Here is a 27221-nt window from a genome sequence, read left to right on the forward strand (position 1 = left end):
TTTATCAAGATGAGAGTTTTAAATAAGTATTTAAATATAATATACTTTGTTCCTTAATATGTGTTTCCTTAGCACTCTAACATTTAAAACAATTTTTTTGATGGTTATTTATTTTTGAGACAGAGAGAGACAGAGCATGAACGGGGGAGGGTCAGAGAGAGAGGGAGACACAGAATCCAAAGCAGGCTCCAGGCTTTGAGCTGTCAGCACAGAGCCCGACGCGGGGCTCGAACTCATGGACCGTGAGATCATGACCTGAGTTGAAGTCAGATGCCCAGCCGACTGAGCCACCGAGGCGCCCTTCTAACATTCTTTTTATTTGGAAATGTATTGTTCATAACACACACATACACATTTTATTTTATTTTTTTATTAAAAATTTTTTTTAATGTTTATTTATCATTGAGAGAGACAGAGTGCAAGTTGGGGAGGGGTAGAGAGAGAGGGAGACACAGAATCTGAAGCAGGCTCCAGGCTCTGAGCTGTCAGCACAAGCCCAACGCGAGTCTCGAAATCATGAACTGCGAGATCATGATCAGAGCCAAAGTCGGATGCTCAATGAACTGAGCCACCCAGGTGCACCCATGCATTTAAAAAATAACCTAAGATAAAAATTCAAGATCTACCCCACAGCTTAATGGAGAGAAGTCCTCTCTGTGCCCCCATCCCCATCACCTACCAAAAGATACTGCTGTCCAAAATTTGGTGTTAATCACTACTGTGTTTTTCCTTAAAGTTGACCACTTATGAATATATACCTAAACAATGTGGTTATGGCTACACAACAATATGAATATACTTAATACCACTGAACCATATACTTCAAAATGATGAATAATTCTATGTATTGTTTTATTACCCCATTTATTATTGCCAGTGTATTGTTCATTATGTGCCCTACATAGAATGGATTCATTTTTTTGTAGACCTTCTGGTTTCATCCAGCATTAGATTTTGTGATTGATCAATGTTGATGTATAGGTAGCTTTAATACCCTCATTTGTACTGCTGTGTAATATTCCACTGTGAAAATATCACAGTGCATTTATTTATTCCATTGTTGGTGGACTTTTTTCTTTTCTTTTTAAATATAATTTATTGTCAAATTGGCTAACATACAGCGTGTAAAGGGTGCTCTTGGTTTTGGGGATAGATTCCCATGGTTTATCGCTTATATACAACACCCAGTGCTCATCTCAACAGGGGTGGACTTTTTTTTTTTCTGAAAAACTAGTGCATGAACATCCTCCAGGCACACATGTGCAGAAATGGAATTCCAGGTTCTAGGATACGCTCATGCCTAACTTTACTAGTTAAGATGAAGTTGTTTTCCAAAATGGTTATATCAATTTATATCTGCCCAACCATGTGTGAGCATTCCTTTTGTTCCACATTCTCACTGATACGTGGCATTGAATGACATTTTAGTTCTTGCCAATCCAATGGATGCAAAACGGCACCTGTGATTTTCATTTGAAAATTGCTTTTAATAACTGCATCAAAAATACAAGGTTGCATTTTTTAGGGTTTTTATTGGCCAGTTCTCTTCTTTGAAATATTTCCCTAATGATTAGCAATATTGAGTATCATTTCATGTCCTTGTTGACTAATGTATATCTTCTTCAGAGAAATGTCTGTCCACATCCTTTGTCCATTTTTGAAGCAGGCTGTTTGTTTTGTTGTTGTTAAGTTTTACAAGTTCTCCATATGTCCTGGATATTAATCCCTTATCAGATATATGATATGGGAATATCTTCTCCCATTCCATTGATTATCTTTTTACTCTGTTGGCAGTGTTCTTTGATGCACAGAAGTTTTTAATTTTTAGCAAGTCCAATTTGTCTGTTTTTGTTTTTGTTCTCATATCTAAGAAATCATTGCCAAATCTAAAGTTATGATTTTTCCCTATCATTTCTTCTGAGAATTGCATAGTTTAGGTCTTATATTTTGAATATCTGATTCATTTTGAATTAATTTGTTACATGGTATTTGGTAAAGGCTTATCTTCATTCTTTCACCTGTGGATATCCAATTTTTCCAGCACCATTTGTTGAAAAGACTGCCCTTTCCCCATCGAACGCTATTGGTACCTTTGTCAAAAATCATGTGGCAGTTTTTGTGAGGGTTTACTTCTGAGTGTTCTGTTCTGTTCCACTGTATGTTTGTCTTTGTGTCAACACTACTCTCTTTTGATTATTGTAGCTTTTTAGTAAGTTTTAAAATCAGGAATTGTGACTTCTCCAACTTAGTTTTTATTTCAAGATTGTTTTTACTATTTGGGGTTCCTGAGAGTCCATATGAATTTTAGGATGGATTTTTCTATTTCTGCAAAAACCATCATTAAGATTTTGCATTGAATCTGTGGATTGTTTTGGGTACTATTGACATCATAACAGTAAGTTTTCCAAGTCATGAACATAGGATGTCTTTCCTTTATGCTTTAATTTCTTTGAGCATTATTTCATAATTTTCATTATATGAGTCTTCTACCTCCTTGGTTAATTCCCATGTATTTTATTCTTTTTAATACTATTGTAAGTAAAATTGTTTTCTTAATTCTTTTCATATTGTTCATTATTATGAAAATACAACTGAGTTTTTCATGTTGACTGTATCCTGTTACTGTGCTAAATTCACTTATTTCTAACAGGGTTTTTTTTTGTGTTTGTGCAATCTCTATGGGTTCCTACATATAAGATCGTATCATCTGCAAGCAGATAATTTTACTTCTTTCTTTCCAATTTGGATGCATTTTGTTTCTTTTTCTTACCTAACTGTTCTGGCTAGGACTTCCAGTACTATGTTGAAAAGAAGCAGTGAAAATGGGCATTCTTGCCTTGTTCCTGCTCTTAAGGAAATGCTTTTGGTCTTTCACTATTGAATATGATGTTTGCTGTGGGTTTTTGATGTGACTTTTATCATGTTGAGGTAAATTCCTAGTTTGTTAAGTATTATTATTGGGAAAGTGTGTCAAATTTTGTCAAATGCATCAATTGAAATCATGTGTTTTCCTCTCTTTATTCTGTTAAGGTGGTCTATTACACTGATTGATTTTTGCATCCAAGGAATAAATCTCACTTGGTCATGGTGTATAATCTTTCTAACATGTTGCTGAGTTCACTTTATTAGTATTTTGCTGAGGATTTATGCATGAATGTTCATAAGGTATATTGGCCTGTTTTGTTTTGTTTTTTTCCCTTGTGTTTTTGTCTGACTTTGGTATCAAAATAATGTTGGCCTCATAAAATGAGTTAAAAAGTGTTCCTTCCTCCTCAATTTTTGGGAAAACTTCAAGAAAGTATGGTGTTAATTCTTCTTTATATGTTTGGTACAATTCACTAGTGAAACCATAGGATCAGAGCCTTTCTTTGTCAGATTTGTGATTACTAATTCAATTTCCTTGATTATAGACTGATTCAGATACTGTATTCTCTTTCTTTGTGATTCAATCTTGGTAGAATTTGTGTTTCTAGGAATTTATCCATTTCATCTAGGTTAAACAACTTGTTGATGTACATTTGTTCATGTATTCTCTTAAAATCCTTTCTCGGTAGACTCAGGAGTTTTTCCTTTTTTTTATTTTAATCATTTGAGTCTTCTCTATTCTTTCTTCTCAGTCAGTCTACCTATGAATTTGTCAATTTTGACCTTTTTAAAGAACTAACCTTTGGTTTCATTGATTTTCTTTATTGTTTTTCTATTCTCTATTTCATTTTATCTCTGTTCTCATCTTTGTTATTTCCTTTCTTCTGCCCAACTTGGGTTTAGTTTGTTCTTTTCCTAGTTCCTGAAGTTGTTTACTTAGATTGTTGATTTGAGATTTTTTAATGTAAGCATTTATAGCTATAAATTTCCTTGGCACCACTTTCACTGCATCCTGTAATTTTGATGTAGTATGTTTCCATTTTCATTCATTTCTAAGAATTTTCTAATTTCCCTTATAATTTCTCCTTTGATCTACTGGAGTGCCTGGGTGGCTCAGTCGGTGAAGTGTCTGACCCTTGATCTCAGTTCCGGTCATGATCTTATGGTTTGTGAGATTGAGCCTCGTGTCAGGCTCTGTGCTGACAGTAGAGACTGCTTGGGATTCTCACTCTCTCAAAATAAATAAACTTTCAAAAAAGAGTATGTTTAATTTCCACAAATTTGTGAATTTTCCTAGTTTTCCTTCTGCTTTGATTTCTAACCTCATGCCATTTTGGCCAGATAAAATATTTTGTTTTATATCTATCTTTTTAAATCCATTGAGACTCAATTTGTGGCCTCACATATGGTGCAACCTTGAAAATGTTCTATGTGCACTTGTGAAAAATGTGTATTCTGTTGTTAGGTAGTGAATATTTTAATTCCTTTCTCATTTGCTTTGGTGTATATGATGCAACTAATTTCTTTTTGGCTACCATGGGGATTGCATTTATTATCCTAAAGTTATAGCATTCTAACTTGAATTTATACCAGCTTAACTTCAATAATATACATAACATTGCTCCTTTCAAGTTTGGTCCTTACCTCTTTCAGTTATTGATGTTACAGAATTACATCTTTATAAATTGTGTGTCCAAAATACATATACTAATAGTTGTTTTTAAATAATGCATTAGTCTTTAAATCATGTAGAAAAGAAAATGTGGAGTTACAAACCAAAGTTACAATAATACTAGCTTTTAGACTAATTGTTTTTTTTAAAAGAGAAATAGTGGTCTCTTAAATCATGTAGAAAACAGAGAGTGGAGTTACAGCTATTGCTATAATAATACCAGGTTTTATAATTGCCCATGTGTTTACCTTTATTGGGATCATAATTTCTTCATATGACTCCAGGTTATTGTCTAGTGTCCTTTCATTTTAACCCACAAGACTGTCTTTAATATTTCTTGCAAAACAGGTCAAATAGTAATGAACTTGCTATTTACTATTAAGTATGATATTTGCTGTGGGTTTTTGTTAGATTATTTTCATATTTTTTATTTTTTGATATTTTGATAGATTATTGAATGATTAAGGAAATTTTTTTCTGTTTCTAGCATAGACAGAGAGGGAGAAAGAGAAGTGAATGGTGGCTGGATTTTTTTAAATGTTGTTATTTATTTTTGAGACAGAGAGAGACAGAGCATGAGCAGGGGAGGGGCAGAGAGGAGACACAGAATCCGAAGCAGGTTACAGGCTCTGAGCTGTCAGCACAGAGCCAGACGCGGGGCTCAAACTCACGGACTGTGAGATCATGACCTGAGCTGAAGTCGGACGCTTAACCGACTGAGCCACCCAGGTGCCCCAATGGTGGCTGGATTTTTAACAAATACTTTTTTTGGATCAATTGAGATGATTACATATGGTATTCTACCCCCCACCCCGCCTTTTCTTCTGTCAATGTAGTGTGTTTAAGCCTGACTTGGTTATTATCATTCTTATTGACTGTTGGATTTGGTTTGCAAGTATTTTATTTGGTACTGTTTCAAGTATGATAATAACCAGTATTGGCCTATGATTTTTCTTTCTTTTTCTGTCCTTGTCCAGTTTTGGCATAAAAGTTTTCAAATGAATTGGAAAGAGGTTCTTCTTTTCCACTGTCTGAAAAAAAAAATCTTTTAAGTTTGAAATATCTGCTTTCTGAATGCTTGATAAAATTCACCTATTAAATCTTCTGAGCCTGTTTTTTTCCCTTTGTGGAAAGATTTTTGATTATTAATTATATTTGTCAATGGAAATGAGACTATCTCATATTCCTAACTTAGATTTAATACAACACATGTATTGCCATTGTTTGGTCTCTGTTTCTCTATCTCTCTTTTCCAATCTCACCGAATTACATTTTGGGATGAATAAACATGATTTTTCACCCATGAGAAAAGGCATAAGAAAACAATGTAAACTTTCCTAAAATTAGAATTTAAGTGCATTTTTGTTATGTTTATCTATCAAATGTTAGTTTCATATTCTTTGCCAATTACTTTTTCCTCCTTTTAAGATTAAAGTCTTTACTTCTCACATCCTATTATTTTCCCAATTTATTGACAATGCCACTCTTTGACTGTACAATGATGATTGATGCTCATAAATGACAAATCCAAGCATCAAAAATATTTGAAATATATCTTGAATTCTTAAGACTGATTAAGTAGAATGGATTGGGATTAACTGTGCTAATATATCAGTTCATGATAGTTAATCATTTATATAGTAGTTCTTTATTAATTTCTTAAGAATTAGGGGCGCCTGGGTGGCTCAGTCAGTTAAGTGTCCAACTCTTGGTTTTGGCTCAGGTCATGATCTCATGGTTCATGAGTTCAAGCCCTGCATAGGGCTCTGTACTGACAGCACGGAGCCTGCTCGGCATTCTCTCTCTCCCCCTCTCTCTCTACCCTTCCCCTGTTCCCTTGTGCTCTCTCTCAAAATAAATAAATAAACTTAAAAAAATTTTTTTAAATCCTTAAGAATTATTTAATCAGAATAATTCTTTTCTATCCATACTTGAAAATAAAGCATAACAAGGGTGATAACTAAAACCTAATCTGAAAGAAATAGATTTCTACTGCACTTTCAATAAAAAATTTTTGAAAGCTTATATCAAATCCGTTCAAATGAGAAAGCTTATATCAAATCCGTTCAAATGAGAAATCAATGTTCTTAAAATACCTGCTTTGAGGACTGAAAGTCCTCCCAACTTCTTAGTGATTTAACATGTAAGTCTGTAATAGTCTACAAATGTTGGGAATGATAATACAGGGTAGGAACCTAACTTGTATAAGCAATAAATCTTCAATATGACAGAGACAAACAAAGAAATACAAAAAGTGTAGAAGAAAATACAGGAAAACTATGGGAAAGAATGAAATTTTGTCCTTGCCAGGAATACTTTCCTTCCTATTCTATAGTCACAATTTCATTCTTTGCCTAAACTTTTTATTATGATCCAGTTTGCTAAAACTGTGTTTGAGGGGCAGGAACAATTAGTTATGACCTGGGAGACGGATTTGCTGAGGCTCTGGTTCCATCACAAATATGCATTCTCTCTTTCTGTGTGGATTTTTTGTAGGTACATCAACCCTGTGGCATTATATATTATTTGTTTTTTGTCACTTTTTCTAATTTTTGAAGACTACTAGAAGTATGCTATTCTCCAAGGGATCAAAAGAAGAACACATATGTAAATTCAGGGTGGGGTAAGGTTGAGATGAGAAAGTCCAGAGTACCAATTTGGGAATGAGAAGACTTAAGCTCCACTCCCAAGCTATCACTAATTATTTCTGAGACTAAACAAATTAGTTAACTTCTTATCATCTTGTTTACACAATCCATAAATGGATTTGGCAATTCTTGATCCTCATATAGTTCAAATTCAACAGTTCTAAAAGTAGGTCTTTCAAAACTTATGCCATTAACAAATGTGAACTAAAATTAAATTTCTTAAAGTTGTATAAACTGACAAATGTTCAAAACTAAAATCCAAAATAATAGGGAAAATATCCTGACTATGAAATTATTTATGATTTGGAAACAACGATTCTGCTGACAGCTCTTCTTTGTTCAATTGAATGATCTGAACAGTTTACCAAAATCTCTTAATTTGTCATCGTTTGCAGGATGAAGAAGAATGATATTTTATGGGTTTCTATTTTATTAGAATGGTATTTCAGAGCCAAATAGTTGATAATGATTTATTTCTTTTCATTTTTCTAAATTATAGGGTGGCTTCACTCGTAAATATTCACTAAGTTCAAAAACTGGAACACTTCTTCCAGAATTCCCCAGTGCTCAACACCTTGTGTACCAGGGATGCATTTCTAAAGACAAGGTATCAATTAAAGATACTTCTTTATTGATATTCTGATATGTTGGTTCCCTATCGCCATTTGCTGGGAATCTCATGGCATTTGCAGGAAGCAGTCAGAAATCTGCATAATCAAACATAATTGACTGATTTATAGGAGGGACAAATGTTTACTAACATTGATTAAACACTTTCCAATTAATTATTTACCATCTCCATGATAGTATGTAGTCATAAGTTGGCAAAATAAACCTCAAAATACTAAAGATTATTTTTTATCTAAAACTCAATTATCAAGGAAGAAAATATGAGAATGTGTCTCTCACATGCAGTTTAATTATAAGCTTTATGTTTTTGATTAGCTTCATATAATTTCAGCAGTCATCAGGCACTTGTCTAGGACAATTTGTTCCTAGCACTGAGGGGGTAATATCTAGATGAATGTCAAGGACTATACTAGAAGTTGACAAAGCTTCCTTTCCGTTCTAAAATTCTGTGTTCCGTTATAGTTGCAATTTTTTTGAAAGTTAAGGAAGAAACAGTTTCATAGGATTCAGTTTAAAAACAATCCTTAATGTGACTTTTCAATGCTTATATAGTAAAATCTAAGAGTAAATCCTCCTCTATTTCTGAACTTCTAAAGTCATTTGCTGAGTTCCTACTGGCTGACTAACGGCAGCATCCATTATTAAATCAGGGCATAATGATTTCTGCATTTTTTTTCAACCAAAGTTCATTTCTTATTAACATTTAAGGAAAATATCTTTTGTTTTAATTTTTTTAACATTTATTTATTTTTGAGAGAGAGACACACACACACAGAGTGTGAGCTGAGGGAGGAGGTGGGCAGAGAGAGAGGGAGACCCAGAATGTGAAGCAGACTCCAGGCTCTGAGCTGTCAGCACAGAACCCAACGTGGGATTCGAAATCACGAGCAGTGAGATCATGACCCGAGCTGAAGTCAGATGCTCAACTGACTGAGCCACCTAGGCGCCCCAAGGAAAATATCTTTAACAGTATGTTAAGTCAGTTCGTATTCTTGATGTACAAAGACAGAGGAATGTGATTAACTAATGTCCAGCTGACTTAGTAGTGGGTTTGTGTAGAAACTGGAAATAAAAATAATGCATTGATAAAAAGATCTATTGACAGATAAGTAGAATTGTACAGTCACTTCCAGGATTTATTCTGATGACCTACTATTCCTGTTAAGAATAGGCAAAATATTGAAGATAATTCTCAGATGCTGATTCCAAGCAAGTCCCCTGAAGTATGTCCACTTTCTACCATTCTCCTCTCCCATCGTATTTCTTGAGATTATCACATCATTTTTTTTAAATCTTGTAAGGTGTGATATTATAACTTTAGACTTGGATGCCTCATGTGGCAGTCTGTGGAGAAACCTGTGGAAATCAGTGGGACTCCAGGGAACATGGTTCTTTGGAGGAGAGTATTGTTGGGTCCCTTTGTGGAAAGAATTGCTTACATGTAAGCATATCATGAAGATGTTTGCTGTGTAAGTAAATCTACCTGGTGAAAGAGAAGGGAATGGAGAGGGCAACAAAGAAAAAAAAAAAAAAGAAATGAAAGCATGTTTCAATAGTTAATTTCAATTTCTCTGCTAGCTTCCAAGGAATTCCTTACCTGTCAACTTGAAACCCTGGTCTGTAGATCATTTCTCACTCAGGTATCAGGATGCTTAAATAACCCCTGGTTTCTAAGTTCATTCCCAGCGGTCCTCATCATGAGCACTAGGGACTAACATCCTCTTTGTCCCTCGAAAACAGTTGGATGCTGCTTTTCACCTTCTTAGCCAGTATCCCAGTTCCCCAAGTAACTTGTCAGTTTCTAGAAAGAAGGGTGGAGCTGAAGCTAAGCACTTTAAGCACCTGCTTTCTTGAGACAGAAAGGATGGGACTTCCCTGTGAAAAGTTGATCCCAGTGAGGTGGGGGTTGGCCAAAGCTGAGGGACCACTTTCTGCCTCATCATGGTGTCACTCAAGGCAGTTACCACCCTCACCACATACTAACTTTACTGGAGATAAGCCTTGCCTCTGCTCCTGCCCTCTATAAGGTGGTGTGTTATTCTCAGAAAACTGAGCAAAATTATGTTTGTAAATAATGCAATGCTACAATAAAAATTTACATAGTCCGAAGACTATGTGAATATTAAATAAGCAAATGTAGTACCAATAGTAAGATTAAAAACTTTAACTGATTTGTGTACAAAAGAATACATTTGAACACATAAGTGGAAATACTTGTGAAGAAAGAAGCTTATTTATATTTTAGGATCAAAGCTTATTTATATTTCAGGGATCAAAGGGTTAATTTTTTTTCAACATATGAAATTTATTGTCAAATTGGTTTCCATACAACACCCAGTGCTCATCCCAAAAGGTGCCCTCCTCAATACCCATCACCCACCCCCACTCCCTCCCATCCCCCATCAACCCTCAGTTTGTTCTCAGTTTTTAAGAGTCTCTTACGCTTTGGCTCTCTCCCACTCTAACCTCTTTTTTTTTTCCTTCCCCTCCCCTATGGGTTTCTGTTAAGTTTCTCAGGATCCACATAAGAGTGAAAACATATGGTATCTGTCTTTCTCTGTATGGCTTATTTCACTTAGCATCACACTCTCCAGTTCCATCCACGTTGCTACAAAGGGCCATATTTCATTCTTTCTCATGGCCACGTAGTACTCCATTGTGTATATAAACCACAATTTCTTTATCCATTCAGTTGATGGACATTTAGGCTCTTTCCATAATTTGGCTATTGTTGAGAGTGCTGCTATAAACATTAGGGTACAAGTGCCCCTATGCATCAGCACTCCTGTATCCCTTGGGTAAATTCCTAGCAGTGCTATTGCTGGGTCATAGGGTAGGTCTATTTTTAATTTTTTGAGGAACCTCCACACTGTTTTTCAAAGGGTTAATTTTTGACAACAGTTGTGATTTCCTCTCTGTATTTCATACTGTCCTTATCCTTATTTTTAAAAATATGTCCTGGAAACCTATTTAAAAATGTAATATCATTGACTAAAATATGGACCATGTCTCAATTGCATTAATGGTGACATATTCTGCTAGAGGTGTCCTGTAGTCAGCATACCTCCTTGCAGGGATATTGGTAATTTGCATGTCATCATTTTACAGCTTTGAGCTAAGTAACAAAGATGTGTGCTGTCACTAGGCTGTAGGGATAAATATTGGAGACTGGAGGGTTACAATGGGACACCCCCATTGCCATCACCACCCTAGATACTGTTGGGATAAAAGTAAATCTAATGGTCAGTCTCTCAGCATGTATTATGGGTTATTCCAACCACTTTGCATGTGTTCATTTGTTTAGTCCTCATAACAACCCTATTAGAAATGTACTGTTATTATCATCTCTATTTCCCAAATGAGAAATTTAAAACACACAAATGTTAAGTAGCTTGCTCGACATCATACAGCTAGTAAGTGGCAGGTTAGAGCTAGTATTCAAATCCAGGTAAAAACTCACACCTGTAACCTCTAAGCCATGTTCTTGTTCACACAGACTACACAACCAGTAACAGGTAGTGATATTTCTAGCTTGTAAAATACAGATATTTGACTATTATTAATCTATTAAAATATTATCTAGTTCTAATCCATTACAGATTTTAGAATACGTTTAACATGTTTTAACTATGCAATCCAAGTATCTGTGGTAACATGGAAGCAGAGACTTTTCAGAATGGGCATTAACTATTCAAATATTTTTTGGGTAAATATGAGGCATTTGATGTTACTAATTTCGAGTAATATTTAGTGAGATCTTACTGTGTACCAGGCACTCTTCTATCTGCCTGATATTTTATTTAATCTTTTTAATACCATGTGGGTAATATGTTATTACTATCCTACTTAAAGAGAAAAAGCTTAGGGTTCAGAGACAAAACAACCTGTGCAAAGTAGTGTAGTTGAACTGGGCACTCAGTTTAACCAATTCCAGACCCCAAACTGGAAACCGCTATGCCACACTGCCCACCACCCACTTAATAAAACGCTGTGTGGACACTTGATGTATTTTACCATTTTGTGTGTATTTCTGCAATCAGAAGTAATTCTCTTCTTAGGTAGAAAAGCACAATGTTGCTTTGGCCCAAAGCTCCTTGCTCAATCAGCTTTTCATTGTTCCTATGATACTATACGGTAATTGTCTATTTGCTTGCCTTTCTCCCTTCACAAGGCATTAAGTTCCTGGAAATAAGAACTGTACGTTTGTTTTTGATTCCTTGACATTGAGCACAATGCCTGGTCCATAATAGGAGCTTAAAAAAATGCATGCTGGACAAATGAATGCATAAACAAATGAAGGCAGTATTGAAAGGATTCTTTGGTTAAGCGTTTTCTTCCTTGAAATAGGTTGATACCCTCATAATGATGTATAAAACTCACTGCCAGTGCATCCTGGACAATGCAATTAATGGAAACTTTGAAGAGGTAAGGACGACAAAGAATGCTTTGCTGATCATATTGTGTGTACTTTCTTGTCTTGTTCTTTATGAGTTCATGTTAAGGAAGAATCTTAATGTTTATACTTTTTGCTTTATAACTAGATCCAGCATTTCTTATTACACTTTTGGCAAGGAATGCCTGATCATCTTCTTCCCCTGCTTGAAAACCCTGTTATCATTGACATTTTCTGTGTTTGTGACTCAATTCTTTATAAGGTAAGCTCTTTGGGGTGTCTTAAACACAAACCGCATGTTTTCTTTATAAGTATTCTATCTAAATTTTTGCGTTGTATGTTCAATAAATTTGTTATTTCTGGCTGGAGAGACAGTATTATTTTTTTCTGATGAGAAACCAGTATTTAATAGTACATATGTTATGGTTAAATTTACATTAAAATAAAATCAATCTGTTTACAGTTAATGATTCAAAATATGACATACTCACTAATACATTAAATTTTGTTAATTTTTATTACCTGTTTAAGGTGTTTTCAGAGTGAATAATATGATGGCTTTTTTACCGTCAGTGTTTCTGGGGGGAAAGCAGAGTTAAACACTCTTATGGGATTAACAACTTAAAAATATTGGAAATCTCTAGGTTTAATGTATTAATGTTCATTTCTGTTCTAAAACCAAATAAGAGTATTCAGATGTCTACAGAAAGATCATGAAGACATTACAAACAAAGATGAACTGGTTGGCCTTCTAGCCAAACATTTATCTGGGAAGAGGGAGAATCTAATTCCCTGACAGTCAGTTCCTTAGTTAGAGCAACAGCAAGGTCGAGGCTAAGGGAGAAAACTGTGTTGCAATCTGGGTACTTTAAAGTGAGTTTGTCTGCACTTACCTGTTCAATTGTCAGAAGGAAAACAAAACCTTTCCTTTTAAAACATAATCTGAGTTTGCAAGAAAACCCAAACTAGAACCCTGTTAAGCATTTAGAAAATAAAATCCTCCTAAACTGGTTGCTACTATTAGGTTCTCAGCAGAAGCTAGATGAACTCTGACTGGAAGCAACTTTGCACACCAAGAACTGGTAGGTAGTCTTGAGCCAGAATGGGAGAGCCCATATTTTCATCCTCTGTTAAGTTCTTCCTATCACAGGATAAGAGGACGGAGCAAGTGCAGTATATTCTCTGCCTTTAGTTCAAATTCACGTTGAAGAGGGACAAAGGAGAGTGAGGATTGTCTCATTTTTCTGGGTTGCATATGAGTATCATTATTTAGAGGGAGAAGGTTTAGTTTGCAGTAACTGATTGCAATGTTTAAGACTTGAAGAAGTAAGCAGAAAAGGGAAATAAGGTGGCTCCAAGAGAGGGTATAAGAAAAGCCCCCGGGTCTCATGCATACACATTTACCACCATCAAAGTAAAGCTCTTTGGAACACTATTCAGTACCTCCAAGAAATAACTCTTTTAATAAAAATTTTCTTTTACATTTATTTATTTTTGAGAGACAGAGAGAGACAGAGTGTGAGCGGGGGGGGGGGGGGGCAGAGAGAGAGGGAGACACAGAATCAGAAGCAGGCTCCAGGCCCCAAGCTGTCAGCACAGAGCCCGACGTGGGGCTTGAACCCACAAACTGTTGAGATCATGACCTGAGCTGAAGTTGGTCGCTTAACCGACTGAGCCACCCAGGTGCCCCAAGAAATATTCTTAAAGCATATTCTTTCTTTTTTCTTTACAAATGGTCTGGTTTTTTGTTTTGTTTTGTTTTTTTCAGTTCAACACAAAAGTCCTGAGTTTAAGTACCTTTAAATGAATTAAGTTTTTTCTCCTCATAGTGGACCCAGGGAGACACAGTAAGCATTGTAAATAGAGCAATTTACAATTCTCATTGCAGAATGAGTTTCTGGAAGATCTTCATTCCTCTCAGGAGAGTGGTCAGCTTTTAGTCCATAAAACAGTACATGATTACCAAGTCCAATTCTTGGTAACTAACATACTGGGCATATACAATACTGTCTTATACACATGGAATACCTGTACATTTTTCTGGTAGGCTACATAGGCCTTTGAAGATTAGGGTTTACCCACATTTTGAAATATCTTCTCCTCTTGGTCCTTTTCCTCAGGCTGGACCACTCAGTTTATCAGTCAGCTTAATGGATCTGCATTGCTCATATCCTATTTTGTCCCCTCTTTCTTTATTCTAGTTTTTCTTGAGCTGGGATCAGTCAACACTATCTAAATTCTTCTTTCTACTAATTCTCAGGTCCTACCCACCTCATCCATGTTTAGGGCTCAGTCTAGCCCTTTCTTTCAGTATTATTTTCTTTTTAATTTTTAATTTAAATTCAAGGTAGTTAACATACATTGTAGTATTGGTTTCAGGAGTAGAACCCAGTGTGATTCGTCACTTACATAGAACACCCAGTGCTCATCCCAACAAGTGCCCTTCTTAATGCCTGTCACCCATTTAGCCCATCTCCCCCATCCACCACCCCTCCAGCAACCCTCAGTTTGTTCTCCATATTTAAGAGTCTCTTATGGTTTGCCTCCCTGTCTGTTTTTATCTTATTTTTCCTTCCCTTCTCCTATGTTCATCTGTTGTGGTTCTTAAATTCCACATATGAGTGAAATCATATGGTATTTGTCTTTTTCTGACTGACTTACTTTGCTTAGCAGAATACACTCTAGTTCCATCCACGTCGTTGCAAATGGCAAGATTCCATTTTTTTTTTTTTTGATCACAGAGTAATACTCCACTGTATATAGATATATATCACATCTTCTTTATCCAGTCATCAGTCAATGGACATTTGGGCTCTTTCCATAATTTGGCTATTGTTGATAGTGCAGCTATAAACATTGGGGTGCATGTGCCCCTTCAAATCAGCATTTTTGTATCCTTTGGATAAATACCCAGTAGTGTGATTGCTGGGTCATAGGGTAGTTCTGTTGTTAACTTTCTGAGGAGCCTCCATACTGTTTTCCAGAGTGGCTGCACAGTTTGCATTCCCATCAGCAGTGCAGAAGTGTTCCTCTTTGCCCACATCCCTAGCAACATCTTTTGTTTCCTAAGTTGTTAACTTTAGCCATTCTGACATGTGTGAAGTGGTATCTCATTGTGGTTTTGACTTGTATTTCTCTGATGATGAGTGATGTTGACCATCTTTTCATTATTCTTTGTGTTCTGATAATTAACTCTCTGGACCCAGGATATTAGTGTTCCTAGGCTAACCTAGGATTGTAATGTTTCTAGATCCCCACCCCTCACCTTTCTTACACATGCACCTCACACATACATTCATTTTAGAGATAAAAGTATAACTTCCAGAAATGAGTTAGTATATTATTCTCTAGAAAGCTAGGAATGAAAAGTAATTGACAAATAAGTGTCTTTCTACAAAAATACTAAGTAAGGATTTATGTTAATTCTCTTTTGCTGTGATTAAGGTTCTTACAGATGTACTCATTCCTGCAACAATGCAAGAAATGCCTGAAAGGTAGGTTCAGTCAATAAAATGTGGTAGTTTCTTAATGTAGAATTTAACTACATCCATTATATTACCTATCCATTATATTAAAGGAAAACATTAAATAACAATTCGTTTGTTTATAAAGATTACTTTCCTGCTCCTGTCCCTTTGTATTAGTTAGAAGATGTGCCTCAACCTTTATACTCAAACCTCACTGAGCAAAATTGATAGAATAATCTTGAAATCCTTTTAATATGAGAGATGTCCAAGTGAAAAATAAATATTTAAGTGTACTGACCTTTGAAATACTGAGAAGTTCTTCAATAGAAACTGGCTACAGGAAAATAAATGGGATAATTTACATTTTAGAAACTGGCTACAGGAAAATAAAATGGATAATTGATGGAAAATAAACCACAATAATAAAAATTATAAGAAAAATTATTTTATCTTTGTTATTAAAGATTACTTATTAACATTATTATTTGTTATTATTGGCCTTAACTGAAAAATCATAAAGTGGCATAATGGAATTACCATCTTCTTTTAACAAAGGAATAAGATCTTAAATAGACTGTATTTCCCATCCTGGGAACATTATACCTTTTGATCCCTTTCATCCATATTGCCCCACCAGGACCCGCATCCCCTCTGGTAACTGATGACAGATGGTAACTGGATTATGGTGGTGATGAGCTCACAATGTACACAAATGTCAAATCACTATGTTGTACACATGGAACTAATATCATGTTGTTTGTCGATTATACTTCAATAAAAAAAAAATCTGAAATTGAAATGGTACCTGAAGATTTTTCACAAAAACTTTCTGATGTGTGAACAATAAAAACTCAAAAATAAAAACGAAAATTTTTCTTTGTAAATAAAGTCTAATGAAAAAATGAAATTTATTTTAGTATTTGAGGCACAAATACACGTAGGATGGACATAGTTGATGCTCAATAAATACATGATGACTGACAAAACAAAGTTTATTTTTGATTTACTTTTTCCTGTAGATCGTTTTATTTATTTATATAATAGTATTGTCCAGACCAATAGTTTCTTTTAATTATCAATATGTAATCTTTAAACATCTAATCTGATCTCTGAATTAAGTACACTTAACATTTCTGTGTCACAACAGAATGGCTGTGCTTACTTAGGGGCAGGCATTATTAGTTAATAGTAATAATAGCTGACCTTTATTAACTACAACATGGGCTTTGAGACTATATAAATTATTTTACTTAATTTTACAACTGCCTGAAGCAGACTATTTATGTATTTATCTCTTAAATATGCAAGTAGTTCATTGTAGAAAATGAAGAACATGCATAAATGCATTAAAAAATAATACTCCTGATCTCTCCACATTAATGTCTTATGTTATTATCCCATAGACTGTTTTTTTCTAAGAATACCTGTAAATATACACATTAAAAAAATGGAACCATAGTATACATACTGTAATTGCAGTATATAGTGAAAGTCTTTCATATCAACAAATATGGATCAACATTATTTTTTAAATTTTTCTTTTTTTCAATTTTTTCTTTCTTTCTTTCTTTCTTTCTTTCTTTCTTTCTTTTTCTTTCTTTCTTAGAGAGAGAGAGAGACCAGGGCACCTGTGGCTCAGTCAGTTAAGCATCAGCTTTGGTTCAGGTCATGATCTCACAGTCTGAGTTCAAGCCCCACGTCAGGCTCTGTGCTGACAGCTGGGAGCCTGGAGCCTGCTTTGGATTCTGTGTCTCCCTCTCTCTCTGCCCTCCCACACTCACACTCTGTCTCTCTTTCTCAAGTAAAATAAAAAAAAAAACATGAGAGAGAGAGAGAGAGAGAGATTGAGTGTGAGCAGGGGAGGGGCAGAAGGAGTAGGAGAGAGAGCATCTTAGGCAGGCTTCATGCCCAGCACAGAGCCCGGCTTGATCTCCTAACTGCAAGATCATGACCTCAGCCGAAATCAGGAGTTGGACGCTTAACCAACTGAGCCACCCAGGCACCTCTCAACATTTTCTTTTTAAATGGCTGCATAGCATCTGAAAAATACTATACTTCATTTAACCAATTTCTTATCATTGAACAGTGGATTTTTTAAAAAACACAACTTGTTAGACTATTCCCCAGTAGCTGTTACAATCCCAAATCCACAAATGAGGAACCTGGCAGCAGAAAGAAGTTAATTTATTTGCCTAAAGTAAGTTGACTAGTTAAAAAACAGAGTCAGGATTTTAATTGAGCGTCTGTTTAACTCCATTTTCTATTCTTTTTCCTGTATTATGTCACTGCTTGCCAATATGTAGCACCATCCCAAATATAAACTTAGATCTTTTTTGTTGAGGTAGAATGTGTAGATTATTGACTGATTTTAAAATTTTTGTGTTTCTGTATAAATGTTTGTGCACACACACAACCAACATTTGCAAGTTTCTATATAGGGTTCTATAGTACATTTTTGATCATGTATCCCACTATCCCACAGTCATATTTGGATTGTAAAAATATATTACTAGACACTAATAGTAAGTACCTGAAATGACATTATGATCCCTATGCAGTATCTCTCAAGAAGTCAAGATATGCAAAATCTGGGTACTTACATTTACCCAGAAATATTTTATCAAAAATGACTGAACCATGAGTTAATATTAACAATAAGGTATTATTTATTGATTACTCTCTGCATGCCACATTTGACCAGAGAAATCTCCATGAGTTATTTTATGTAGTCCTAGTAATAATCCTGTGACATAGATACTAATCGTGTCCCCATTTAATAGATGAAGCCAGAACTTGAGGACACTGAGTATTTTGACCAAGGTGATAAATGGCAGACCTAGGCTGAATCCATCAGACTTCAAAGTCATGTTCTTGGAATCACAGAATAATAGCATACCTCCATTAAACTACATTTATTTAATGCATTTTGAACAATTTAGCATTTAATACATAAGTCTTTTTGTGTGTGTAGCTTATTAGCAGATATAAGAAATTTTGCTAAAAATTGGGAACAGTGGGTTGTTTCATCTTTGGAAAACTTGCCAGAAGCTCTAACTGACAAGAAGATACCTATCGTGCGAAGATTTGTATCTTCTCTGAAACGGCAAACATCTTTCTTACACCTTGCTCAGGTATGTTGGTATTTGAGTCACCAGATTAAAAAAAAAAACAAAAAACCCTCTGGTAGCAAAGAGCAAGAAATTTTCAGAGATTGAAGACTAAGTAGACAGTTAAATGTAATGTGAGACCCCAGAGTAATGCTAGAATAGAAAAAGGACATTAGTGGGAAAACTGATGGAAATTTGAATTATGTCTGTAGTCTATCTACCAGTGTTATACCAATGTTAATTTCCTGATTTGGGCAATAAACAATGGTTAGATAAGGTGATAACAATAGGAGAAGGGGGATAGGGAGAATATGGAAATATTCTGCACTATCTTTCCTCCTTTTCTGTAAATTTAATATTATTTCAAAATAAAAAGTAAAAAAATACAAAATTTCTGAGTGCAATGTAAAATGCAAAGTAGTTCTTTGCATTATGAATCCAGTTAATAAAAATTAAGGTTGTGGGGAATGAGCCCATGTAATATTTGATGTGAAACCCACAAAGAACACATTTTAAACTACTAATTTGGATCTCTTAAATAGGAAGAAAAAAAGTAATTCTTAAATTAGGATTACAGGTTTGTATATTGTTAAAAAATATATTTCCCCTCCTCTCAAATGATTGTTTGCTTTGTGGAAGTTTTTAGCCCCCTAAATTTTAAAAGACTTGATTGGGCTAGTTCCAGATAAGAAGCGTAACATTGTAAAATCCTTATTGTATGACCGTGAATTAAAAAATTCATTTTCTAGTTCCAAAAATAGTTTTTAAAGCTTTAACAGAGATGATCATGAGTCTCAGCTATTGCTTTTAGTTTTAAAATAAAACATTTGTGATACTTTTGTCTCAAGGAACTATTTCTCTAGAAGCCAAAACTTTTCTTTAGATAGACTCTTGATAATATAGTTTAGTGTCTTTTTTACTTTCTTTATGCAGATTGCCAGACCAGCTCTCTTCGACCAGCATGTTGTGAATTCTATGGTATCTGATATTGAAAAGGTTGACTTGAATAGTATTGGATCGCAGGCCCTTCTCACCATTTCTGGCAGCACAGACACTGAATCAGATATCTACACTGAACGTAAGTCTTCTTCCTGTTTAGAGCTGGGTCTGTCAACTCCTTGGCACAAGTGACATCTTGGTTTCGGCTCAGGTCATGATCGCCTGGTTCGTGAGTTTGAGCTCCACATCAGGCTCTGTGCTGACAGTGTGGAGCCTGCTTGGGATTGTCTCTCTCCCTCTTTTTCTGTCTCTCTATACCTCTCTCTCTGTCTCTAATAAACATTAAAAAAAATTTTTTTAAAAGAAATAACCAAAAAAGTAAAAAATAAACGAAAGAAAAAAAGAAATAACTTGGCAATAATGAACATGTTTTTGAGTGTTGTGAGCTCTCTTCCAACTTTATATGCATACACATTTCCGTGTGTTTTACACTCTTAGCATCATATGGTATATGATGCATATCAAAATGATGTCTCAATATAATACTGTTTTCCAAAGCAGAAATTACCTGCACAGGTTTGGACAATCTGACAGAGTTAGCAAGCTAATGTGTGTGACTAGACTACCAGGTTCTATTTTCAAGGGACAGCAATCCACTATTTCCCCATCCTCTCTCTCCAAAAAGACAAAGTGTAGCCTCTGATAGGCTGTTGCACAAGTGATAGGCTGCTCTCTGGGGTGGTCCAACATCAGCCCTGCTTTCTGTTTCCTAGTATAAAATTGTATTACCCTTTGGGGTTCAGTAAACTTCAAATTCTTTAATAAACAGTAGTTCTAAATGGCCCCTTTAACTTTTATAAGATGAAAGATTATTCATGTAAGTGGTTCAGTTCCACAGTGCAGAATTTAATTTTGGCTAAAGATAAAAGTAGTTCAGCAAGCAGGAAATCAACAAGTTTAGCTTATTTCATTCATCAGCTTTCAATGAAGCTGTTGCATTTAATGAAAGCTTTGGACTCAGAATGAATAATCAACTATACTGACAACTTACTCTTCCCCAGTATATACATGCTTATATAATACATAAGCCTATATTTCAATATGTGCCAAAATACATACACTTATTATTAAAATGTTGAAGAGTAAAAACTAAGGATTTTTTGTTCCTTGTTCTCAGGATATGAAATAATTTCTTTAACACATTTAATTTATTCTGTCTTTCCCTTTTATGCTACAAAATTCTTAAATGATTCCTAGTTTTAGGTTTTCTCTTGAGTTCAAAGTAGAGTAATATTCTGCTTTCTTTTTTCATTTTAGATGATTCTATCACAGTGTTCCAAGAACTGAAAGATCTTCTTAAGAAGAATGCCACCGTGGAGGCTTTTATTGAATGGTTGGATACCGTGGTAGAGCAGAGAGTTATTAAGGTATTTTTCAATGACAGATTCAGAAAATAAAATTTTTCTTAGTAGTAAATGCTAAACTGGTAATTCCTTGAATGGTGGGGGAGGGGTGATAGTCTGTGTGTAAAAATGCCTTGAAAAGCTCTTGAAGACTTGCAAATAAGGTGGCCCAAATATCAAAATTCGAAACAGACCAGATTTGAGAGTGTTGGGCATAGATTCAATTCTATTCATCATTTCTTGACAAAGAACTACAAGACACTATGCATTCCCTGTCAGTCAGTACAGTTACAGCTGAGTAACATAGGTGGTGAAAGATAAAAGCCGAAAAGATCTGGGCACCTGGGTGGCTCAGTCGGTTAAGTGTCCAACTTTGGCTCAGGTCATGATCTCACCGCTCATGAGTTCGAGCCCCGCATCGAGCTCCGCATCGAGCCCTGCATCGAGCCCCGCATCGAGCCCCACATCGAGCCCCGCATCAGGCTCTGTGCTGACCGCTCTGAGCCTGGAGCCTGCTTTGGATTCTCTGTCTCCCTCTCTCTCTCTGCCCCTCCCCTGCTCACACTTTCTGTCTCTCTCAAAAATAAGTAAACATTAAAAAAATTTTTTTTTTAATTTTTTTTTTAACGTTTATTTATTCTTGAGACAGAGAGAGACAGAGCATGAATGGGGGAGGGGCAGAGAGAGAGGGAGACACAGAATCGGAAGCAGGCTCCAGGCTCTGAGCCATCAGCCCAGAGCCTGACGCGGGGCTCGAACTCACAGACCACGAGATCGTGACCCGGGCTGAAGTCAGACGCTCAACCAACTGAGCCACCCAGGTGCCCCAAAAAAATTTTTTTTAAAGCTGAAAAGATCTGACCCTTCTCTAAAAAGCAAATTTTCATAAATGCTGACAGAAAATGTGGTTTTAAGTATTTGCATTTTTAAATTCTGGGAGTGCAGTATTTTGTATTTTCTGTGTTTTTTCAACCCTTTCAGTTAACCTGCAAGTCAATCCATCATGAAACAAGGCAATAAGAGCAAATAGATCCATCACTAGTTGGTGTTAGCCATTCTGTATCAAGGAAACTGGTTATATTGTAGGGACTTTTCTTTTTCTCCTGGAAGGAAAACAGATTATCATTCAGGACCAGAGAAGTCAGAGTTAATCATTCACAGAAATATATAACCCTTCTTTCACACTTCGCCTTCTGTTCTTTTTAAAGTTCTGTCAAAGGAAAATTAAGAGACGAAGTATTTTGTAAATTATTTCATTGTGTTGTCTGATTCTGCTACGTAACAAAACCATGCAGAATAAAGATCTATCAACCTTAAAAATCACAGCAAAGACAGACTAAAATTAAAATCCCTGGACAGATCATTATATCTGATAAAATAAATTGCGTGTCATGCCATCTGTCCATTTGTCAGACAGCTTATCAACCTCTTGATTTTATGCAGGATGCATGTAGTAATGAGATGACAGATTTTATAGTTTCATTTTGTTCCTTTACTTGTAGACCAGCAAACAAAATGGAAGATCGTTAAAGAAGAGGGCTCAAGACTTTCTGCTCAAGTGGAGTTTTTTTGGTGCTCGAGTAATGCATAACCTCACCTTGAACAATGCATCCAGTTTTGGTATCCTAAGTGCTTTATAAAGCTCTTCCTATCTGAATACATAATTCACTTTCCAGTCACATTTCCTATCAGTTTTTAAACGTGTGGCACTGATACTGCTCAAATCTGACTGTCGAGCCATAGAGAATGGTAGGTAGGAGCCTGGGTTTTGGAGTCAGACCACATGCAGAGTTAAATCCTAACACTGCTTCTCTCTGGCTTGGGTTTTTACCCCCCCCCAAGTTGGTCGAAGAGGATGAATATTCCCCTTGCTGGATTGTATTGGCACTTTAGTGAGACAATATATATAAAAACACAGTCTAGTACCCGGTGAACACTTCTAGAATGGCAGCTATTATCATTACATCCCATCAGTGCTTGGATAATTTTTTTTTTGTTAGACAGGCAAGTAAACAGTAATTAGTACATGATTTTCCAAAGGCACCAACTGCAATATGGCAAATTTTTGCATCTTTTTCAGGAACTACATAGCTGCAGTCAAAGAGCAGCTGAGAGGACATGCTTTCATATGTTTCTGAAACCTCTTTCCTGATTGATTTGACTTGTGAAACAAACTGAGTCAAGTTAGCTCTTTTAAAAATTGAATATCTTCCTTTTTCTAAAATTTCTGGGATTCTTAGTTTGCAGCTATAATGCTGTCTTGTGGACAGTACTCCTGCATTTAGCTTTCCAAGAAATCTTTACATTATAAAATAGGTTACAGTTAACTAAGTTGTTTTTATTTAATCCTCAGTGGAATTAGATAAAATCAGTGAACTTGTATTGAAGGATGAACAAAATGTATTGAGCCTATTATTTGAAATATCTTGGTTTTGTGTGAGGTTTCTTAAAACATACCACACTGAAGCCTGACTTTATTATGAAAACAGACTTTTGCTGGGAAATCTCTTCAAAGAAGTTTAAGGTTTTCCAAGACAACTTCCAAATGAAAATAACTCTTTTGGTTTTTTGAAACCAAAGGGAACTTTGTTTCAGGCTAGAAAGACATCTTACTTGATACTTTTTTCAGACCCATGGTGGCCATTGTCTAATTATTTAGTACAAAGTAAACAGAAATACAGCAGAGTAGAGCTCATTCTCCTCAGGTTAAAGCTTATCACACTCCAATGTGTGCCCTCTTAAAGCATAAAGCATGTCTCACTTTCATCCGTATTTTCCTTTGATGTAATTAGCGGCCAAAGAGCTGGCAGGACAGTATACACAGTGAGCTGGGCAGGCGGTACACAGAAAGATTAGAGACCCAAGTTAAGCATGTTGGTCTTAGCAGGTCATTTAAAGTCCAACAAGTATTTGTTTATTTCAGTTGCTCCTTGTAAAGTGTTGTGAGATGGTCACAAAGATAACTCGACTTCTCTCTTTCTCTTTCCTTCTCCTTCTCTCCCTCCTTTCATCTCACATTGTCCTCTCCCTCTTCCCATCCACAAACAAGGTTCTTTCCATTTGATCCGAATGCTTCTTGATGAATACATTCTCCTTGCCATGGAGACCCAGTTCAATAATGACAAAGAGCAGGAGTTACAGAATTTATTGGACAAGTATATGAAGAATTCAGGTAATTTAAAATGTATACTTTGTTTTACGTATTTCTGTATTTAAACCTAAGTTCCAGAATTTGTAAGCACACGTTGTGTGGGGCTATAACAGTCTCAGAGTTTTTTTCCCCAGGCGTGTTACTACTAACACAGTATATTAACACCATTGGAGCACTATTTTTTCTCTCCACCATTTATACTTAGAGTAGTCAGAGGAATTTCCTGGAAGTTCTAAAGGATATGAAATCAATTAAGGTAGATAGGTGATTAAAATAAAAAAATAATCAGCATTAAAGACAACACCTGTGGTACACACCTTATAAATGGTGTAGAAAGAAGTTCTATGGGAGCTTAAAGAAGGAAGAGAACATGTCCATTTGGGATGTGATGACTTGCATTTTGAAGACTGTCCACTCCCGGGGCGGGGGCGGGGTGGTGGTTGGCACCCTTCAGAACACGCCTCACACTCACAAAGGTACAGGTAGCAACAACAGCAAAAATCTAGCACCACTGCCAAGACCAGACATCTGCCAGCCTTGTTTCCCATGGCACATATTTCCCCGGAGTTTCCAGATTTATGACATGACCCTAGAGCGTTTTCAGTTTCCTTTTCTTGGGCTTATATACTAGGAATATGGGAATGACGTTAGCTTTCCTGTTAAGAAAAAAAAAAATCTTTCCAGATGCAAGTAAAGCTGCCTTCACTGCTTCTCCGAGTTCTTGCTTTCTGGCCAACCGTAATAAAGGGAGCACTGTTTCCAGTGACACTGTGAAGAATGAAAGCCATGTGGAAACACCCTATCTTCCTCTATCATCCAGTCATCCTGGAGGCTTACCCTCTGCTCTACACCCATTTCCTGCTGGGAATACAGACACCATGCCGCTCACAGGTACATTGGGAAACATTTGGGCTTCAGTGCATCTCACAGGAGCCTATTCCTGTGTGTTCTTCAAAACTGGTGACCTTCAGGCATTCAAAGAGTAAACAAGACTTGTCTTACCTAACTTGCATGAAAGCTTTGTACAGTTTCTGTGATTTTCAACATTTTTCATTCACATTTTTATCAATGCCATTGTTAACATAGGTACCACACTGTGACATGCTCTCTCAGTTATATCAGAAATACGAATAGTTATCTTCATTAAGTGGAAGAAAAAATTAGATTAGGTACACATAAAATCCTGAAGATGCTTTGAGAGTCAAAAAACTGGGCCTCTTATTTGTTTTTGGCTTTTGAGGAGACTATTTCTCCTCCATTAAAAAGTGGATTTGGCCATTTTAGAAAACCATTACAATACTTTTCATCTTTGGTCTAGCATCCCCTTTGTATCAATCCGAATGTTAAGTGGCTGGAACTCACTACTAGATAATATTTTACGTCTGCTTCTTGCATTACGTCTTTTCTGAAATATATAACTTCATTGGACACACAGAATTTTAAACCTGGGAAGGCCTTATAGCTCAGGGGCCCAATTCCACCAGTGGAAAATCAAACACCCTCAGAGTGGGTGGCATTCATAACTCGTTGATCAGGGGTGTTTGCGTGATGTTTTGAATTGGCTTGCTTTGAAGCCATGGGCATTTTGACACTATTGCCTTTTTCTGTTATCCTAAAAATCAAACCATTTAACATTCAGTTTGTTTTTTTAATTATGGGGAATTGTAAAGAGCAGATCCCTTGACTTTCCCAAGCTTGAGCTCTAACCATCTTCATACCCATGGAAGCATGAAACCATCGCAGACTTTTGTTCATAGTGACTAACTTCAAAACACTTCACTATTATTGCTTCTCGGCCTTTTGGCCAAGATCAAGTGTAAAACACTTCAGTATTGTGAAATATACATGTATTGTGATGGTGTCTTTTATTTATTTGTTTGTTTATTTTTTTGTGATGGTATCTTTTAAACCTAGGTTTTTAATGTTCCCCAGTTCTGTAATTTTTAGAGAGTAAGAATGAACATTTTTTTTAAAAAAGCATATTGATAAATCTTTTGAATAATTTTTAAAGATATGCATCCATCTACTTTTATATGCCACTTGTGAAGGCTCTGGTAATTTTTTCCAGGTCAAATGGACCTTTCCCAGAACACTGGTCATCTGATGACACCACCCATTTCTCCAGCCATGGCGAGCCGAGGAAGTGTCATTAACCAGGGACCAATGGCAGGAAGACCTCAAAGTGTGGGCCCAGTCCTGTCAGCTCCACCCCACTGCTCAACATTCCCAGAGCCCATTTATCCTACTCATCCTCAAACCAGCCATGACTTTTATGGGACCAACTCTAACTATCAGACTGTGTTTAGGGCACAGCCTCACCCCCCATCAGGAGTCTATCCTCATCGCCCAGAGCATGGTCGATGCATGGCCTGGAGTGAACAGCAGCTTTCTAGAGACTTCTTCAGTGGCAGCTGTGCTGGGTCTCCATATAATTCTCGACCACCTTCCAGCTACGGACCATCCTCACACAGCCAAGATTCACACAGTATGCAGTTTTTAAATACAGGAAGCTTCAATTTCCTGAGCAATGCGGGCGCTGCCAGCTGCCAAGGAGCAACATTGCCTCCTAATTCACCGAATGGTATTGAAATTTTTAAAGAATTTTTCCTGGCTTTTGAGATGGCAGTAAGACAAAATCAGACATTGAATTGAGCTCCACCTCTCTGAGTAGTATGCCATCCCACGTAAAGTTTCCAAAGATCATGGAATCTTAGATACTTGGAGCTAATTTCTTCCAGATACAATTCTTGTGGGTTTTTTTTAAAGTTGCCCTTTTAAATGCCACAAATGATGAAAAAAATACTATGTCAAACTGTATGTTTGAGATCTCCCTTAATAAGCCCAAAAGAAGAATGTTCTGTCCATTTTATTTGTAGTAAATAATGTTTCTTACAGAGAACTAGCAGCAGATCATACAGATTAGGACAGAAACTGTGCCCCCCATTA

At 36.1% G+C, this 27221-nt stretch overlaps 1 protein-coding gene across 1 annotated transcript in view; it reads left to right on the forward strand.

The window, feature by feature from the left end:
- The window catches only part of RFX6 (regulatory factor X6), a 57020-nt gene that overhangs the window by 25044 nt on the left and 4755 nt on the right, over positions 1 to 27221 (forward strand). The window contains exons 7-17 of the mRNA XM_060616490.3: positions 7685 to 7792; positions 12163 to 12240; positions 12357 to 12470; positions 15653 to 15702; positions 18647 to 18806; positions 19716 to 19860; positions 21039 to 21148; positions 22627 to 22744; positions 24174 to 24296; positions 24960 to 25166; positions 26344 to 26856. Of these exons, the coding sequence (XP_060472473.2) occupies positions 7685 to 7792; positions 12163 to 12240; positions 12357 to 12470; positions 15653 to 15702; positions 18647 to 18806; positions 19716 to 19860; positions 21039 to 21148; positions 22627 to 22744; positions 24174 to 24296; positions 24960 to 25166; positions 26344 to 26856 (1726 nt within the window). The remainder of the gene's footprint in view (positions 1 to 7684; positions 7793 to 12162; positions 12241 to 12356; positions 12471 to 15652; positions 15703 to 18646; positions 18807 to 19715; positions 19861 to 21038; positions 21149 to 22626; positions 22745 to 24173; positions 24297 to 24959; positions 25167 to 26343; positions 26857 to 27221) is intronic.

This window comes from Panthera onca, chromosome B2 (assembly GCF_046562875.1).
Source record: "Panthera onca isolate mPanOnc1 chromosome B2, mPanOnc1 haplotype 2, whole genome shotgun sequence".
NCBI lineage: Eukaryota > Metazoa > Chordata > Mammalia > Carnivora > Felidae > Panthera > Panthera onca.